At 32.8% G+C, this 20,630-nt stretch overlaps 1 protein-coding gene across 5 annotated transcripts in view; it reads right to left on the bottom strand.

Annotated features, from left to right (window-relative positions):
- LOC100748359 (probable G-protein coupled receptor CG31760) overlaps window positions 1–20,630 on the bottom strand; it is a 69,658-nt gene that overhangs the window by 22,519 nt on the left and 26,509 nt on the right. For all 5 annotated transcript variants that reach the window (XM_012382486.3, XM_012382488.3, XM_012382487.3 and 2 more), the window contains exons 2-4: window positions 11,850–12,007; window positions 9,993–10,160; window positions 3,077–3,281 (exon numbers count right to left, since the gene is read on the bottom strand). In XM_012382486.3, the coding sequence (XP_012237909.1) occupies window positions 3,077–3,281; window positions 9,993–10,139 (352 nt within the window). In that variant the 5' untranslated portion in view covers window positions 10,140–10,160; window positions 11,850–12,007. The remainder of the gene's footprint in view (window positions 1–3,076; window positions 3,282–9,992; window positions 10,161–11,849; window positions 12,008–20,630) is intronic.

Raw genomic sequence — 20,630 nt, 5'->3', positions numbered from 1 at the left:
CGTCATTGAAACGATTGTTATTCGATTCGATCGTAAGTAGAATTGCGACAGAGACATGAATAATATCGTTACAGAATTTAACTACGAAGAATAAATCTATAAAATTTCGAGAAAGTGTATTTTTGTAACTGTAGCTGTGGATTTATTAAAAACTTTATGGATTCGTTTTAAAATTAATCCATGTCCAGGGTTAAAATCAGTCCAGCCATATAGAAGGTAGTCGATGCATTTCGATGGTATGCATATTCTCGTTACCATTTCAGCCGATGGAATTCGATTAGGTGCTGATATACCAGGCTCCGTACAAATTGAACTGTTGACAATGCGGCCCGTCATCGTGCTCGGTTTATTGGGCAAATCGATTTTACGCTTCTCTCGTAGATTGCCGATTCAAAATTCAATAACGACAAGAAAGTGTTACCATATTTTGAAATGTCAAACCATTATGACCTTTTTCCTTCTAATTCTTATGTACGAGAAGAAATTTTAAAGAATGATGTTTCATGCGTTATAAAATAAAAGAAGGAATTTTTATTATTTAGTTCCCTTGGTTTCTCAGAGTTTGTTTCATAATACTGAGAAATATTACACGTGCAAATATTATTCATTAAGTATTATAGTTATTTCATGTCAAGAAAGTTACATCCTAAAGGCTCTAGAATATTAAATGAAGAATGTTTTTATTCTTTTATATATAATCTATACAAATATGTAACACACACCTGTAAAACAATTTTTCCAAATTTAAGAATCTAAGTATTTCACAAATTTTTGGATAAGCGACGCAGCATCAAAAGTAGAGACTCGACGACTAATATTTAATCTATATTATTAACAATCTAATATAATATTATTCAAACTAATTTAAAGACATTTATTCGAAGAAATGAACTCAAAACTTATACTATTTTAAGGTTTCTGCATAATTTTCTATAATGATGCACTAGAACTTGTACAAAATAAACAAGTATATCAGTATAGTTATCACATTGATTGTTGGATGTAAGCGGGACTATCGTGAATTCGCTTTTGGTGCTTCTTATGAGATTTACGATTTAACTAAAACATCGCTATGGCGTTCTATTTGTTTCAACAGCACATACGTATTAGCACTTCGTTTATAGTATGCTATTTACGAGTTAATTTAAAAATTGCTACTTTTGAAGAACAATTTTCGGTTCAAGCTCAACGCGTAAAACGTTGAGTTCGTCTTAAGGGGAAGGATTAAATATTTGTATGGGATATGCGCTTCTTTCGTCTACAAATAGCAATAGAGACGTAATGCAAGAATTTTCGAAGTATACATCCGGTTGTAACAGTACAATGATAGAAGTGTCAGACCTAGAGGATATTCCGCATCGTTGCTCGGGTTCAACTCGCATAAATACGAGCATCGTCTCTACCCCTTCACAAGTGAAAACGCGCTACAGGCGATTAGATATCAGACATTCTAATTAGTAACTCTCTTTTGAGACAGCAACACAAAGATTGTCACTAATTCCTGGCCGAGTTAGTTAAATTTTTGCACATGAATGGAGACGTAGGAAATTCCTTTCGATTTAACAAATCATAGTTAACTAGTAATATGAAAAGCTCGTTGTGTACGTGTCTTCTAGTGTATCAACTATTTATCGGTAAATTATTTATCACTATTCAACATGTACGTACTCTTATTACAATTTCTTCGCCTTAACATCTTCAGGGTTATTGTTCGAAAGGATAGATTAGATATTACCTTGCATACAAATACTTCCAAGGCTGAAATATCACGAAAAAATCGAACGCGTGTCGTAACAATGCGTAAGGTACTTGTAAATCTATTGTGAAATGTTATGATAAAACTCCATTTGTCTGAATCGATCGGGAATTCAGATACATATAGTAAGGGTTCGTGTTCAGATAAGTGAGTTGAATCGATAGGAGTTCATTTGATCGGATATTAATTAAAATTTCAAATTTCATTCCACTAAATGGAGTTGCGATAAATGGAATTTTACTGTAACCGTCACCGTCTGCACGAGTGGTTAAAGTGGCATAAAAGATGTATTCTTTGGGAATTGTTTTAATACTTTAGATACGAAATGCCAGTTGTTTATTGTCTTCATTTATGTTGGAGGATAGTCAGGAAACGGTGTGTTATCTGCTATTTAAGACTCCGACAGTCTTCCGCTCGATAAGTTTGTTCGTTATAATTGGCATCGGTACAATTTTTACAATATTATATACTTTCTCAAAATACACGCACAGTTGAAAGGTTAACAAATATTTGAAAGATAATCTGTTGCAACATAATTTATTTTATTCATTGGCCGATTATGTTTGTTAATAATACTTCTTTCAATGTTTTTTTCAGAAAGTGTAAATTATAGAGAAAATATCTAATCGCGATAAGTTTTACCAAAATAACAGAACAGAGAATGTATTGAATATTCTATGAGTCCATGACATTTTACATTCTTCTTATGCCATTGAAATTGACAATTTTACAACGATTATTGTTTATTTGACTTAAATGATTTAGCTGATCCTGAGATTGTCGGTGATTAACGACTCCAGGACGTTATTGGCGATAGGTTGAGTTTTAAGTGACTAATAAATTGTTTGCATTATGATCACTATGTTTTTACATAAAATAATCAATTCGCTGTATGATCGTTACAATCATGTAACTTATTCTATTTTGATTTCACCGGAAAATCAGAAATTTTGGTTTATCACCAACACTATCATTAGATGATAATATTCTTTTACTTGATTCAATTGATTATGAAATTGAATTCCGATAAGATAATTCTTTAAAAATATATTAGATCCCTCATTTATTCGAATTATCGATATTAATAATGTACTCATTTTATAGTTGATAATATTCGATGTAAATATTAGATAAAGTTGATAGCGTTTACTATTATATATTAAAAGTGTAACTAAGCTTGTAACTAAAAAGATAATAATATTATGTACTGTGTAATTGTTCCTTATCATTGTTGCTTCAATATTTTTATAATGATTGTAGTTTAAACCTTACATAGGATTTTTCATCGTAAGTTTCTAGCAATTATTATTAGTAACTCACCATTGTGCCTTGATACTCCGATAGTGCCAAGATTTTGGAGCATCAGGGCTGTCATGTCAGCTTTTTGACGTGCTGTATCGTAACGTCGAGGATCAAGTGCTACGATAGCTGGCAAGGATTTAAAACCAGCTGTCGTGGCACAATCTTCACCCAGCGATCCAGTCGATGCCGCCTCTATCACGTCCAGAGCTTCCTCGATACCCGCCTTTCAATTAACACAATTTATGGATCGTATTAATTAAGTAATGAGAATTTAAAACGAAGTGACATCTTGCTTCGAATTTAAACATTTTTCTTTATCTCCTTCAACATTATAATTATCGTATGTTTTCACACTTTAGTAAATTGATTCACACAAATATGAACAACTTTCACACGATGTGTTTTTATAAATTTAATAGAATCGATGATAAATTAATTTTACGAGTATTTTTCAATACGCAAGCTAGTAAATTATTTATAAATATATACGTACATTTCATATGGAATTGTGTACAGTAACATAATGAATACAATACAGATATTTGTTTTAGAGTATAACCTGCATTTCAAATTGAATGATTATCTAATGGTATCGTCCAATAACTGTTTCTTTTTATTTAACGCAAACAATTTCGATGCTATATACTACGCAGCCGTATTACGCGAAATTAAGTACGAGGAGTTCTCTTTTCTTAAAATGTAAATGATTTTCGTTGTTCCCTTAAACTGCAATTGTATCCCTGTAATTGTATCATATATATTCATGCATGAATAAAAATATAATACATAATTATATATTAATATCTAAGCAAATCCGTAGTATGCGCACGTAAGTTGAACAGATCTCGAAAAAATAACTAGGAGCGTAATTGTTTGAGTAATAAATGGGTTTAAAAGAAATAAACGAAATGAGTGAAAATTCTGAAATTAATGATCCGAAAGTATGTTAATAAGTTCTTATCGAGAACTTTTTTTACACAAAAGTAAATTGCGATTAGTGAGATATAACACAGATCTAATCTCAACTTATCAAACTCGATACATAAAGCGACATTCATGTTCCATCGTGTCCTTAATTTCGCAATGATTCAAACATTGATAATAATAACATAGTTCGTAGTTTTGTAAACTAAAAAGTCCAAATTTATTTGACAGAAAAAACTTTCTTTGATTAAGGATTTTACATCTCTGAGAATAGCTAAAATTCTTCACATTCTTAAAACTCCTAATTAATACTTAATAATCCTTAATACTTAAGTAAACGTAACACACAAAAACAACGGTAGAAGAGGTCTCTACGTAGAAAGACCCTTTATCTACTTCTCCTGTTCTCATTTCTATTCTCATATCGCATCCGTTCACACGGTAACACGTGACTCGTATAATGCCTTCATATTTCTCCGTGTAGTAGGACACGCGTAGAAGATTATCCATTTTTACGAATGTTACAAGCCCAATTCAAATACAATTAAATTCAACAAAATCGGTAAATGCTTTGCTTTCGGATGTCCGATTTTAAGCAATCGAAACCTCGTATTGTAATTATTGCGATGAGGCGTCCAGAAAACTCCTTATATTCTCCTCTCTGGCAGCTGCCCGGTAGATACTCCAGCCGCTCTCTCCTCCAGAGTGTGACCCAAGTGATAATACTTATTTGTCACAATATTATGTGTCTCGCGTACGTCCAGAATCTACTTGTACTCCTCCTCTTGGATAATCCAGTTGTTCTCTTTATTCCGGCGGATGAAGCAGTTCTTTCTATGCATTCTCAAGCGTCCAGATGAACCCTTGTACTCTCTTTATTGGGTTTATTAGGCTACTAGCAACCAGTCGTTTTCCACTCTTTAGTCTTTCCACTCTTATCACAATATTATGTATTTCGCGTACGTTCAGACAGTCCGATGGTGCTCTTTCCCTGAAAGGCGACTACCGAATAATTCAATCGCTGTTTCCATTCCAAGGGTCGAGCCAGGTAGTCGTCTCTGTGCATTCTTAGGGACCCAGGTGACTCTCCGTACTCTCCTCTTCGGTAGGCCACCGCTACCCAGTCGTTTTCTCCTCCAGAGAGTGAACCAAACAATAACTGCCGTACACTTCTGTAAAGGCGTGCAAAAGCTAAGCTTCGTATCTCTAACTTTGATGGGTGGCCGATGATAATACCTCGTTCTCTGCCAACAGGAAAGACATTCTCTACAGCATGGAATGTGGCATCCGGCGTCGCGACAGCGATAGTTATTTCCAGTTGTTGCTTGTCAACAAGTCGTGTTATTATGCAGGCATCTAGGCGGAACCACGCGAGTTAGAACCGTCTTGAGATTTCTGTCGCGTCTCGTTAAATGGGAGAAAACAACTGTTCCTCTCATCGACGGTCGTTAAACTTGAAATTTACAAACTATCTGAGCAGAGTTGAAGGTTATGCCAGTGGCTCAGCTTAGCTGCCTACTCAGCAAAACCGCTTTGCGCGAGATATAGCCGAAGCAAACCTGAGCAAGTTCCGTAATCTAGAGATTACAGACTGCGATAAATATTAGAAATATACATCCCGTACACAGCGTTTGTTGCATTTACGAATTCCCTGAGAGGTACGTCTCGGCGGAGAAATACGTTGAAGTAATCCACACCGAACGCATCGAAAGGATTGAAGTTGCACTTGGTAGTAAAGAACGAAAAACGAAAGAGAAAAGGTCAGACAGAGAGAAAGAAAGAGGGAGAGAGAGAGAGATCAGCGATAAAGTGGTACTCCTGAAGACGAGCGGAGTGTTTATGCCAGAGAATGTAAGAAAATATGGTTCTAGCAAGGAGGAAGCTGAACATCTTGTAATAGGTATACTTCGATTTGTTCATTTATCAGTGCATAATTTTACTTACCTCTGCTACAGAGATTTCTATTGCATCTATACTAAAATTTGCCTTTACAAACGGATATACGCGAATATGAAACTGCTTTTCATATTTATGCAAATCTTAGAACACCAGTTGCGAATGCATATGTACATTTTGTTATTATATGTGTGTGCGTGTGTTTCTAATTAAAGTATTAGATCGATGCATATGAAATATCTTTTTTTACAGAATTTACAGTTAACAATCCAACTATGTCTTGTCTTCAACTGTTATCAATCTCATTGCGGAAGAATAAATTTATTGCAAGTTGCAACATGCGCGTACCAAATGCTAGCTAGATTTATAATAGAAAGAAAATATTGTCACATCAAATATTATGATTCAGAATAATCGTTTAACTTTTTTGTATATGGTAGAAAATGTAGGCAAATAAATTTAGCAAACATAAATTGCAATATATTAAATAGGATCATTCAATGTTGATTCGTAAAATTGAAATCTGTTCACTTAGATTTAAATTCGAATTCCAAATACTAAATATTAACCACTATACGTATCTCTTCCCTACGAAAGATAGCCCTTTTCTTTTGATCCAGATAAAAATGCAGTGTAAATTTACAACAAAAATTAATCTATTGTTAGAAAAAATTGTAGTACTTTAGAATTTGATTATGCTAACTAGCTTAAAAATTTAAAAGCCAATTTTATGTAGATCGTGGTTTTCCCTTGTGCGATGTGAACAGGATGGATGAGGGTTATTAGTTAGCCGAGGGTGTTAGGTGATAGCTCTTGTCTACCCTATCTCTATTGTACCATTCCTTGCAGGGAGAGCTTTTGGTTTATTCCATCAAGAGGTAGAACTATATTCTAAGAGTAAAAATGAGAAAAAAAGTCTGTAGAAGTATACTTTATTTAAAAACACCTACAACAAAAATAAGAAATAATAACAAATTCGATACAACGTTGTATTACATATTTAGTTTAGTTCCAAAAAATTAATCTATCATATTACGAACTTTTTGCTTGTCCTTTTTTCATTTCAATGCATGCATTACCAATTTTTACTTGGTAAACTTTCCACAAAGGAAAATTTAGTGTCGTAATATCAATTGTTAGTTTTACTTATGGAACATATTAAAACTTGCAGCTAATCTATAGTTTAAAAGAAGATAATATACCTTTAATAATTTTTTATAGCTCTAACTCTTAACGAATATTGAATATTTGTATAATATTTGATTAAATTATTATTTTATCTCTACAACATTTCTGAATGTTAAAGAGCATTTGTCTGATGCTAGTATAATTTCAATAACTTGCAATGTAACTACTAATAGACTTTGCTTATATCACTATCGTATATATCTCTCTGAATTTCAAGAAAATGAATGTTTAGTCGAACACATTGAACTGTAATAATTCTGAATTTTGATAAGATCATGACTTTTCTAATGAAATTTATTTCTAACGAACGTTAGTTTTCAATTTTACACGCTATTATTAAATAAACAATTGATTAACGCAGTTACTTGCAATATTTTCATTCTCACGATTATCGATTCCTCTCCAACCGACACAAGGCACAACTTGCGCGCATTGTAAGTTAATTTGAAACTCAGCCGAAGCGCCATAAGCTTGTTGAAATGTTGTCAGATGAATATTGGTTTTGCTGTTCGGTCGAGGATGTGTAGCCCTAATCAATTGAAACATTTAGGAAGTCAACTAGGATACGTTACATGGGAAGAACCTTTGCTCCTCCTGTTTGACCCTAGACTAATTAACGCAAACACATCGATTCGGGGGCATCGGCCTCCTTTCGTGTAGTCGTAGTCGATTCGAGCTATGGAAAAGGACGTTCAAATAAAATTACGTTTACTCTGAGTACAGAATTACGTGGTGTAATATAATCGGTTCTTTCAGGCGACTGCAAATTCGCGTCATAATTTTAGCTCAATCTCTTCTCCACATTTGTGTTATTTTTCTTGACTCTCTATTTTTGATAAATTTCAACACTCCAATTCTCATAGCTTAGGTCACGATGCAACATCTACTTGCTGACTTCTACTTCCATCGATATACAGTAACAAATATCGAGGGTGTATTTCGATATATAAAGTGTATGTACTTCTTTTGTTATTACTAATTACAAACTTTTTTGGCGAACAGCGGAAGACTTTAATTCTGCAGAAGGGAAATAAGCAAGTTGGTATAAATACTGGCCGAAAACACGAACGAACAAATTGTACGTATAACCGGTGGAAATAAAATGAATTGAACTTTCTGTACGCGCGTACGGATGATATTTATTGTACAAAATAGTCGGGAAACCTCATATCGTCGCTTTCTTTTTGCCACTTAAAGTTAATCAAATATTTGCAAGAACACGCCATGAAAGCATTCGGTCGATATTTACGCAATAAAAACAGTCGGAGCGTTTTTGAAGCGTCCGTAGAGCATTCGAGAATGCTCGATTGAATCCACGAAACTGAATTCTGCAACGGATACGCGTTTCCACTTTTATTTTTTAATTTTGCTAGAGTGAGGAACGAAAGGGTATTCATTCGCCTGATGCAAGCGCACCATTGCAACCAAAATTCACTTACACGATCATACGTTATCCGTATATATGTACAACGCAAGCGTGTATAACAATAATCTCTTTAAAGCCAACTGTTTTATTTTATTCAAACGAACTCGAATCCATTCGTTAGCAGCCATCGTATTTCAAATAGAAATGATATCTCGATTAAATAATTAATTACTTAATATTCGTTGTAAGTTCTTGTCACAATTAAAGTAAAAATTAACCGAGGCAGACGCGGCGAGACAACAAGAATTTTAAATCTAATCACGAGTCTTAGGATGATAGAATTCGACATTTCCAATTTTAATACAATTGCTAGGATTGATGTACATGATACAGCTATTCGAAGAAAATCACATTTTCCAGCTGAAATAAAAGCATAATTGCTATTCTATACTGTTGAATCGCTATGATAGTAGAGCAGAATTCTGCAATTATTGTGAGAAGTTGCCGCATCTTTCGCATTGTGGGGAGATTGACGTTCCGCAAATTCCTTTTTATACAGACCTATGTGCTAAGTGGAGTTAGAAGTCAGTAATCTTGTTAGTGACAGCTTGAATGCCCAAACCAATGGAATGGTAGATCGTTGGGAAATAAAACCTATCGAGCGCATTCTCCCCTCTGTAGTGAGATCTGGTAATTGCTGTTGTTCTTTGAAGATTATTTCTTGGAACTCGGTATCAAATTAAACGCTATATACTAAATTTAAGCAATTTGCAATTCATTCTAAATTACGGAAGTTCTTCTTCGTATTTTGTGTCAGCGGAATCAGGAACGAAGATAAGTTAATTCTAATGTACAAGCGTCCGTTTTCTAGTTTTAACGTTGAATGGCTTAACAACGTAGGGCATAAAGAAAATAACGAATATACAATATCAATTATTGAGTGCTGTTACAATAGATCTCTATTTGTTGTAACGTTCGTGTTCAGCGAACAGTATTTTATGAAAGAATAAAGCATCATGTGTTTCATATTGTAGCCTTCTAAAGGCGGTTCTATAAAACCAATGTGACGTTTTGTCATCGCATTCACGTCGTTCTAAATTATCAAATATAATAGAACCAAATATAAATTAAGATAAAAAAATACTTTTCAGTATTATGAGCCTTATCATACGTTGAATCGATTTGTTTAGAAATAATGCGAAAATAATAGAAAGATTCGAGAACTAAGAGACTCGTGTGAATTAACAACTCACTAGATGTTAGGTCAATGTTATATCTCACTTAGTACAGTGCCAGTCCGATATTATTTAACGATGTATTCAGATTCGAATGAGTCAATTGGTAATGCTTTGAGCAAAGGATCGTGAAAGAGAAGTATTCGTCGTTTAAAATATATAGAAGAACAAAGAACATGCAGCCTATGGGAAAATGTTAATAAATAGAATGACGTAATATTTCAATGGCCTGTTAATTAATTACATTATGAAACATAAGAAAGTTTGTCCAAGTTAAACAAGAAGGCCACTGAAGGAGAAATTGAGAGATATTAAACTACTTTACCCTTTTCGTATCGAAAATCTCGCTGCTGGTAGTTGTAGAAAGAGACGGTACCGAGGTCGAGGTAGCCGTCGTTACAGTAACGTACGCCATCATTGTCATCGTCGTCATCGTCGCAGGAAACAGGGCCCAAAGCCAAGATTTGCCCATCCCGCGTACTGCTCATTTGTACTTTAAAACAAGTGCTCGTCAATTTATTCTTTGTCGCTGTTCAGAAATAGTTACATATATGATGGAACGAAGGACAACTGATAAACAGAGAATCAATATTTGTAATCTTGATGCTTAGTAGCAATACACAACGTTGAACAATGTTAAGATAGACTATAAGTAGACTTTGGAAGCAATTTAGGGCTTTGTAACCATTAAGATACTACAAGTAAATTTCACTAACATAATTTAGTCAATCAATATTATATATATATTTCAATTAAACTAATAATAATTTCTGTATAAATGGCACGTATTCGATGATCGAGAAAATAATGTAGAATTTTTGAATTGAAGAAAACGTATTGTTAGTAATGTTACTAATTTGAGCTCACAAATGTAACGATAACTCTGCTTCTTCGACATCGAAATAATCAAACAGAGCTCGATTGGAAATTCTTTGACTTGTAAACAAACGTATAAGGGTATTAACTTAAAACAGGTAAAAAAAAGATGTACATTGGTAAACAAAGAATATTTTCAGTTTACCATTGAACTTAATCATAGCAAACTATGACACAATTTCAGACATATTGATATGGATTACGTAAGCAAAAAAGTTTCCCAGCTCATATACTGGATAGGAATACAATTATTTTCTAACATAAGAAAACATATAGAGTTCACTTTGCAGATATCGGTAAAATTTACATTAATAAAATATAAATTTCCTATTAAATCTGTCGATTTTATTTGATTAAGACGACTACATTTATTAAATTCGTTACAGTATAATTAACTTCTAGAATAAAATAGTAAAATTGCTAATCGTGCATACAGAGGAAGGTATATAGTAATATAGAGTCGTGCTGATGATTTGGAACTGTAACAAATCTTTGGAACGATAAAAATAATATTTTAAGTGATACATGTTGTACAATTATACATACATACGTAATTTAAATATATGTTACAGAAACGAATTTTCAAGTATGTTTATTCGGTGTTACAATTTCAAGTATTTACTCGTATGTTTGATTTAGAACTTCTGGCAAATTCTTTGGATATTAGCAATTTCCAGTTGCTTGATCGTAATTATAGCTCTTCTAATGAATCCAAAATATTTTGAAGCATATTTACATTTCTGTGAGAGAAAGCTTCACGAAGCTTTTTAATTACTTATAGATATTAATAGAAATTAATTATAGATATTAATACAACTCTATATAGCTCACCAAGTCAACTTTAATCCTTCTAACTTTAAAAAAAAACTCAAGTCGTTTGATCCACTTTCAAAGCAGTTACTCTGTTTTAAATCAGTCATAAGATGCCTAGTTAGTCATCAGAGTAACTGTAGATTCAAGCTCCTTTTTACGCATAAAAAGCATTTGATACAATTTCAAAAAATATAGGTAACTTTCGCCTGACTTTAATATTTGTATTTGGCAATTTATTTTTCCTGTCTTTCTTAATTAAACATATTTGTAAATACGTCCTGCATAAATAAACAAACTTTGTAATTAAACGTATTACTCAAAATAATGGCAATAATATAATACAATAGATTAAAATCTGACACTTTGCACGATGTTTGATCGTAAAACTAAATCGTTTGCTTATTGTTAGCATATTTAAGTATTGCGATACAGAAACTGATATCTACCGAATTAAGTAAGAATATGGAAACATCTGTTTCATATAAAAACGAACCTTTTTCTTTTGCATTCAAGTGGTACCAAGTTTGAGCCCCGGATCCATGGGGCGTTCATCCACCCCCTCTGATTTCCTCGACATTCTCCTCGATGATTTTCTTAATCTTCTTTGATTACCTGCCACTTTCACCGATTGTTCATCACGAAGAGGTGGTTCTGTTAAACAGAAATTATTTGTTTATGCATTGTAACATTTATTTAACAAACACGATATAGCGATATCTAAGACAAGTCATTATATCTAAGACAAGTTACATTTATTAAAACGTTAGTTAAAACATTACAAAATATATAAATATTACATTTATTAAAATATTACAAATATTACAGAATACGTTAATGCTTAGGTAACAGAGTTTAGTAATTTAGTTAATTGGTTACGCTATTTATGATTTGTGACTTTTACATGGAATCAACCAAATTCGGATTTGCTCAATGCGAGCTTGAAGATATAAAGTTCCACCGTTTATATCGAATTGCCATAACCCAGATTACTTTAGATCATATGTATACAAAATCGCTGATTATTTTACGTATACACACGAGCAGGGACGTCATTCAGATTGACAAAAATTTCATATCGATTTAGAAATTTGTTTAAAAATATCAAAAGTACCGTCTTCTGCGAAGTTATTGTGATATAAAAACCACTGAAAATAATTATAATTCATGTTATCGGATGAAGTATTCTTGATGAGACATTTGTTTTACATTTCGTATGAATGTAATTTGCAATATAAAATGTCTCGAATATATAAAAGTGCAATATATTTTATTTTCCAGAGAAAAATATTTATTTAAATTGTCGATGCATATTTACTCATTTTTACACGAATAATAATATATGTGATAGACCCAAATTTAGTAGATTTTTAATATTTCCGCGTAATACGCCGTTCAACGTGTTTCGGTGGTTTAATAATGTAACCGAAACAAACAAATTGGAAATATAATTCTTCCCTTAGGGAAGGACATTATTTTTTGCACGACATACTTTATGTTGTAGCAGAAGAGTTTTCCCTTTTGAAACACGGTTGTAATATCAACATCGTGCTTGCGGTGAAAATTATTTCAGTGTCGTGCTTCGTGCTAGAAGAGGCGCTAATTTAAATAAAGTAGTCCATGATAGGGTTCCTCGAGGGTCTTCCTACAATTCGCCCAATGATATGATTGCGCGCCGTTATAAATTTCTCTTTCTACTTCTGGCTTCTGTATTTACAAAATAAGTTTACCATTTATTATACACCTATAATGGATCCCCAAATTATTTGACGGCTGCTTGTTCAAACAATTTGATGATTAAATTTGGTGTTAAAATTATCGATATATAAATATTATACAACTATTCATATATAAATTGAAGAATGAATTGTTTTCTGTGACAAAAGTAATTATTTCCTCGTTAACAGTAAATACGATGAAATATTTACTGCTAAATATATGGAGAACAAATAACCTATTTTGCTCGCGAGAACACTTTTTAATAAAGGAACATGCATGTGCATTTAAATATACTAATTATTGTACAAAAGTTTTAGAAATTCACAAAATTGTAATGTCTAATTCTTATTCATAATAGTCAATTTTATTAAAAATATTCGAAACCGTCGGATATCTAATGCTTTGGAAAATTTGAATATTTTATATTCGGTATCTCCATATCATACGCGTATTGCGATGCATACTCGGGCATCTTGGACGAATTGACACTTTCGCGAACTCAGTACGCCGATAGATATATTTTTTCGAACACTTTGGTTGTTTGAAATGTGAACATGATCGTAAAAGACAAAATGATATTTCCCAGTCACACCACTCTCAACGGCATTTAACATCATCGTAAACTCTCACACAATTTAGCGTAAACACCCGTCGATTTTCTTGAGAACAGAAGACATAAGCGCAGCAATTTTCCGTATACTCGGAAGTATCGTATTATCAGGAGGCTGACTTGCGAGATATAATTGACTAATCCTACGTTCCACCAAAGAGACGCGATCCTCCAAGCTAATCTTGGAGGGAAGTTTTTGAAGGGTGTGAGACCTTCAGAATCAGAAACGGAAGATTAGAACATTTCACAGTTTGTTTGTATTTTAGACTTTCGTACTACTTCGGATAATTTTAGAATTTTATAGCCTTCGGATCGTTTTACAAGTTTGTTCGCCTTAAAACGTACCAAAACTTATATTTTACGAATTTCGAACTTTCAATCGTTTAAACTTTTACTTCGAATTTTAAACTTTACTTTGCTGTATATTAGTTTTCGCGATAGACGAACTTTTGATCTATAAATGACTATAAATTTATTTGAAGCTGATATAATACATTTTGAAACAAAATAATACGTATTCTCCGATGAATCGAGGTGTAATATTTTTGGATAAGTTATGGTGGATGAAAGATCCGAAGACTGCAATATATACGTTTATACAAATTTATAAAAATCTATATACATAATTGTTTAGTGAAGTAGATAGAATAGCGAAGTAAAGCTAATTTTGAGTATTCTGGTTGTTATTCCTAAGACAGAATTGTGTGTAGATTCTAGTTTCCTAAAAACAAATTTATTTGTTGATTCGTAAGTAATTGTACTATAACCGATCTTAGATTTAACAATAGCTGTGTACGTATTTATTAATTCAAATTATATCTGCTATTACTCTGAAAATGTTTAAACAAATATTACGTTCTTCTTTAAAATTCATAATTTAATATCGAATCATAATTTCTTAACGATTAGCATACCTAAAATTTGAATTCAGTTGATCTGTTTATTAATCAAACTTATTTCCGACAAATAATTTCGTATTCAGTGCATTTCATTTTAGAAGAAACTGGAACCTGATTTATTTGCCCAAATTTGTAGCTTATTTAACGTGCCTCGCAGAATAACTTGAGAAGTTATTACTCGCACGTCTGTGTTCTTTGTATAAAATAATAAATCAATTGCTGATAGACAAACTTCTACTGTAATTACAAGAGATAGGATACACGTGGGAGATTTCCAGCATATTCTCAGAGAGCTTAAATTATTCAAGATATTTAAGGTTCTCTTTCTGTAAATCATACAGCAGATTAAATATTTTACACCATAAGGCACGTATGATGTGGTTGAAATAATATATTTACGCTAGATATCATTTATTTAGTTACATATCATCACAGTACTATATCATAGTACTATATATATTAATACAATGATATATGTATGTATATGCAGTTAGGTATATTTATATTTGTGTCTCTATATAAAAATATCTTCTTTTATATATCGAGGTTTATCATTATAATTCTGTTCCTTCCCTATTCATCTAATTGTAAGTATAGTCTCCCCACCCTTATAGTTGATTGCACGAAATTGAAAATGTTTTTTGCCTCTTGTCTGCTCTCGAGATGTAGTGCCTGGAGGAAGCCGTTTTTTCTTTATCTCGTTATTTGAGAATCAAATCCAAATATACAATTATAATTCTTACAGCTGTTGGAGCTGTTGTAAAGAAAACTTTTTAATTGAATTCTTAAAGGATTGTAAGCGATTAGTTCCATCGATGAAACCATCGATGTAAAATCTGTAACTTACAACGTTTTCTTCTCGATCCCACATTTTTCAATATTTTTAAAATAAGGATTCAACATTGTAACTTCCACGCAACGACAAAAACTCGAATATCTTGTGTTACAGATATATATTAGATTATATAATAATCTTTGATTTATAAACGCTAACATAATTGGATACGCAACAATTTTTCGAAGGCGAAGTCAACAAAGATGTATGTTTATATGAATCAATTAGGCGATGTTTAATTATAGATTTCAAGCAAAATATTTTATTATCAAACCTTTGAAATTTTTATTCGATCTATGTATAATCGTAACTTAAGATTAGAGCGAATATTTAGTTGTTAAATGGATCAAGGATTGAATTAGTTGCTTAATCGCATATTAAATTAGCGATTATAGTTATTAAAATCTTTTTCGTCGTAAAATTGAGACTTGAATCTAACTTGGAATCTAGTATCCTTTTGCCTGATTAACTTCTTATAATAGCAAGAAGAAAGTTAGCTTCTTTATACGTCGCAGAATTTTTCATTCACTTCATTGCAATAACCAAATTCTGCTATGTTCTGGCTATTAGCCGAAATTTTGTTTTTAAATTTATATTTTACCTAGTATATTGCACACACACTTATGTGAATTTATAGCCACGTGCGTATTGATATGTATCAGGTTATTGAGAGGGATACACAGAATATGTTGAAGGCTGAGTAAATCCTCACGTTTCACTTGTCAAAGACGAGTGGATAACTTGGTGGAAAATGAAATTATGATACAGCTTTTGTCGTGAAATATGGTGAAATTAAAACTGAGTTTAGGTATGCTTCAAATTAAACTACACTGTTTGACGAATGTACAAGTTATGTTTTTGGAAGAGAAACGCTTTTCGTTAACGAAGAGTTTTAGTAAGAGCTCATACTTTCCAAGCTTTTCTGTGATATTTCATATATTTTCCAAATTGAACATTTTCTATCGACAGTAGATTTTTATTTATATATTATTATATATTTATTTCATTTTATGGTATATTCCTTATTACAGGTGGCATCAGGAAACAAGAAAATTATTGTATATATGTATGTGTAATACATGTGTTTACTGATTGTACGAGCTAAGAATGAATTAGCAATTCATTGAACGGTTAAATCATAGTTTCTTGGTGTTGAAAAGAACGGAAATCGAGTGGAAGGAACAAAGTCTGGATAATGTTAAATCGATAATCGTAGTGAAGTAATAAAGAGAAATCAGGAATTTAAATTAATATATACTTTGAATATACTACGAAATATACTACGAAATATACTTTGAATACAGTTTAATGCAATAGTTTAATGATAGTTTAAACTACTGAAGCGATAAAATGTTTGTCGTAAGTGTAACGTTATTTCAAAGTAACGCAAATACGTATAAGGCAATTTTGTGTATTTATTACAAAACCTACGAATATAGACTTGCTTTGTAATTTAATTTGTACAGTTACGTTATCGTTAAGTATTTATTCGATATTTTTACAACAGTGATAATTATATGCTCGTTTTACGTCCACTTTAGTTATCACTTTAAAACAATTAGAAAATAATTATATTATCTTTCATATTATCGTTGCACTGCAAAATTTCTAATACTTCAACGGTTAAAGAAACTATACACTTTCGAGTTAATTTCAAAGAAAGTGGTGATACATACTAGATAGTCTTCGAAATATAAATTTATATAATTAATTACAAACTTTAATCATATAATTAAATGTCATAATTTCATAAAATAGAAATCTTATTTTTCGACAATATCACATTAGATCTCAAGTTTGACAATTCGCCTCTGTACTTTTGTTCTTTCAATTTTATTCATAAAAAACGGAGAGAAATAATAGTTCTATAAATTGATGTTTTATCTCGAAAACTATAACAATGGATAAGAGTAATAGATTCGACGAACAGATTAAAACATTCCTCGTTACGTTCTTTTTCCCATCGGCACGTTTCATTCAAGTTTTAATAAGTTTTTGTCTAGGTGGTTAGAACTGGCTTTTCCAACAAAAGAATTAAGAGAGCTACATGTCGATTCCAACGCTCAGTCACTGTATCGGAAATATCGTTTGTTGGCTGTACACGGCTTTGAAGAGAACACTGATTCTCTCAGTCTTCCCATTTGAACAATGACGCTTTTCGATGTCGTTTGGCACAAACAGATAGTAACTTACAGACGACAATTTTTCCTATGAAACGTGTAAATTTTTCAAATAAGTGCAAAGTTGAAATTCCGCAAATACTTTAAAAAATGACGCTTTCAAACCGATACGATTCCACATAAATCTTGTCACAGTTACAATCAGTTGCAAAAGTCTACACGCTTTCCTATATTTTCCTCATTACAGCGCTCATGAAATTTCAAGATATTTCGAACTGTATCTTGTAAAAGTTTTCTATAGTAAGTGCTTACTTCCATGGATCACTATACATAACAATTTAAATTGCTCGGTTATCATTACCTGCGTGAATAACACTACCTACGTTGCATTTGTGTTCGAAACTCTAATTATTAATTAAAAAACTTTTTCACTGTTTCTCGTAATCACTGTCCATTTGGTCTATTTCAATTGACATGATTCTAAAGTGTACTAATATAAAAGACTGTCAAGGTTCTTGCGATAAAGGTCTACTTGATGAACATTCCTCGACGTGAGACCTCGAACTAGTTCCGTTGCCCTCGGGAATCCTGTTCAGGGCCAAACGTATTACGAAGTCGCGTTAAATGTCTTGTTTTTTATCGCATTTTTAAATCCAACTAAGGTACGATTATTGAAAATTCATTTGTTTTTATCTATGAAGAAAATCTTGATTTATATGGATAATAAAATACTCCAAAAATTAGGGGACAAAGAAAACTATATAATTTATTAAAATTATAAGTGTTTGTGCATTGAGAATTAAGTTTGCGCACAGAGTATCTTTACTGGAGGCAATAAATTTTTGTTATTTGTATTTGTAATTATATGTATAAATTTGGTGTTTCTCTTGCGAAAAATAGAGAAATATAGAATAGAGAAGAAAATATAAAATATAAACTATAAAATGTTTCTATTTGTATCTCACGAAATAGAATATTCATATCAAACAAATATATCATATCAATGAACCGTTGAAAGTGTGTCAGGAAGTGGTTTATTTTAGAGTTATTTTAAATCGTAACTGTTATTGATTCACTCTAAATATGAGGGGTTACCAATGAACAAAAATTTACAACTTAATTTCGTGTATGATCCTCAATAGAAAATGTCATACTTCTAAAATATCAGTAGTTAAGAAGAATGATTAATGACTATTCCAGCCAATTTCCCTAAATTTTAACTTGTTTTGGTGATTTAATTGAATTTCTATCTCGGATAATACTAACTGTACAGATATTTATATAACTATGCCATTCAACGGATTTCAGGCTTTCTAAGATGATCATGTCTGAAGCAGAGAATTTTTAAAAAGCTTGCATATTAATCTTTCTTTATGTTTACTTTTCTAAATATTTATTTTTAAGACGCATTGTAACCTCGGAACTTCTTCATAGCAAATTAATTTATCCTCTACGACGCTTTCGTTGAATTCCAACAAAACGCAGCTTCAGATGGCCAATAGAAGGATGACTGCAAGCTGAGCGAGAGCTAGGTCGACTCTGCAATCAACTCGGATCAAACTGAGCTATCCGCCGAGATTTCTGGCCAGTAAAACTAAGATGCAAGAACCTTCAAAGGATATCAAGACCCTTCGTAAACTTACCTCAATCATCAAATGTACGTAAGTGATCGTACCGGCGGCTAAATAGCTCGTGGGTTAATTGAGTTGTGAACGATGGCCCTAGGGTGTTCAACGTCCCCTCCTTGTAATTGCAACCGTCCCTTTTGCACAGCGAGCTCTGTAGGATTGACCCTTAGTACTCGTAGCTGCATGAAAATTGTATGGAGAATCTTGAAAAAATTGTGAGTCTGTACATTACGAATGTAGAAACTCATCTGCGACTAACCTAGGGAGATACAAGATAGAAATATTTGCTTCCTTCCATCCTGAAATGGAACTTTCAGCCTATTGAGTCAATACCAATAGAGTCTAAAAGAACGTCACCTTCTAAAAAGGAGCAGACAACACAAAGTAGCGAAGAGGAAGGCTCACAGAGACACAGATGCATTGCTCGAGACATATTTGGTATTCCGTCGACATCTGTCATAGCATAGAAAAATCATAAGAGTGCACATTTCCAAGTATTCGCTCCTCGAAGAAATGGGACGAGAGAAGGACGCCAGGAAGCCAAAGAGAGTTAGCCGTCCAACTATACGCCCCCTAGGAATGTTGCTAAAATACCATTCAATAATAGAATAATATAGAATGGTATAGAACAGTATAGAATAACAGAATCGAGTCCAATGCGATCCCAGATCCAACGGATCCACTAGCTGAGAACTGTGACACTTGAAAATAAGAGGATCGGAACTATGCCGGGGTCTTGCCCCAAAAACCGACTAATACCGGAGTAGATTGTTCAAACAGGGATAAATTTAGGGAGGATTTAACTCGATAGAGATGTCCTATGAAATGTGTGCAGAGATAATATATGGCCAAAATCAGTGCACCATCCGCGCACTAACATGCTGGTCGACGATTCCTGGAATCTTAGGAAAGGTTCCTCTCAAGTTCCTCTCAAAGGTCATTGATTGTAAGATGAGCGTTGTACCTGGTATGCCTGGAACAAACCATAGCGTTAGAACGGTAGGAGACAGAATGAAAATTCAGTAGGAAAAATTAAGTAAAAGTTCAAGAATTAAAAATGCAGAGAATGGTGTATAAAAAATGTATAATTCCATTTTAAAAAATTAAACTTCAAATTATCGAAACGCCTTCACTTTCGAAGGAGATACGTGTACCGCGTCATACGTTAATCGAAAACATCTAACTTTTCCTGATGAAATCAATTCTTCTCTTCTATCGTTTTAACGCTATAGGACTAGTTCCAATTGCGTGGGACACCCTGTATATCTTTTCGAAGATTCGAGGCGGAGGCGACGTGACTGTAACTTGTGTCGCGATGTGTTCAGACCACCTTCATGAAAGTCCGGTCGTGTCCGGAAGTGATCGATGAGGTCCTTGGCCAAACCAAACAACGAAAAGTTCTAGGTACCTCCATCTTAAGAAAGGCGGAAGATGGTAAGGAAGGAACTAATAAGCAAGAGATCCTT

Source organism: Bombus impatiens, unplaced genomic scaffold, assembly GCF_000188095.3.
Source record: "Bombus impatiens unplaced genomic scaffold, BIMP_2.2 scf_0154, whole genome shotgun sequence".
Lineage (NCBI taxonomy): Eukaryota > Metazoa > Arthropoda > Insecta > Hymenoptera > Apidae > Bombus > Bombus impatiens.
The sequence above is the reverse complement of the archived record's forward strand: the minus strand, read 5'-3'. Positions and strand labels throughout refer to the sequence as shown.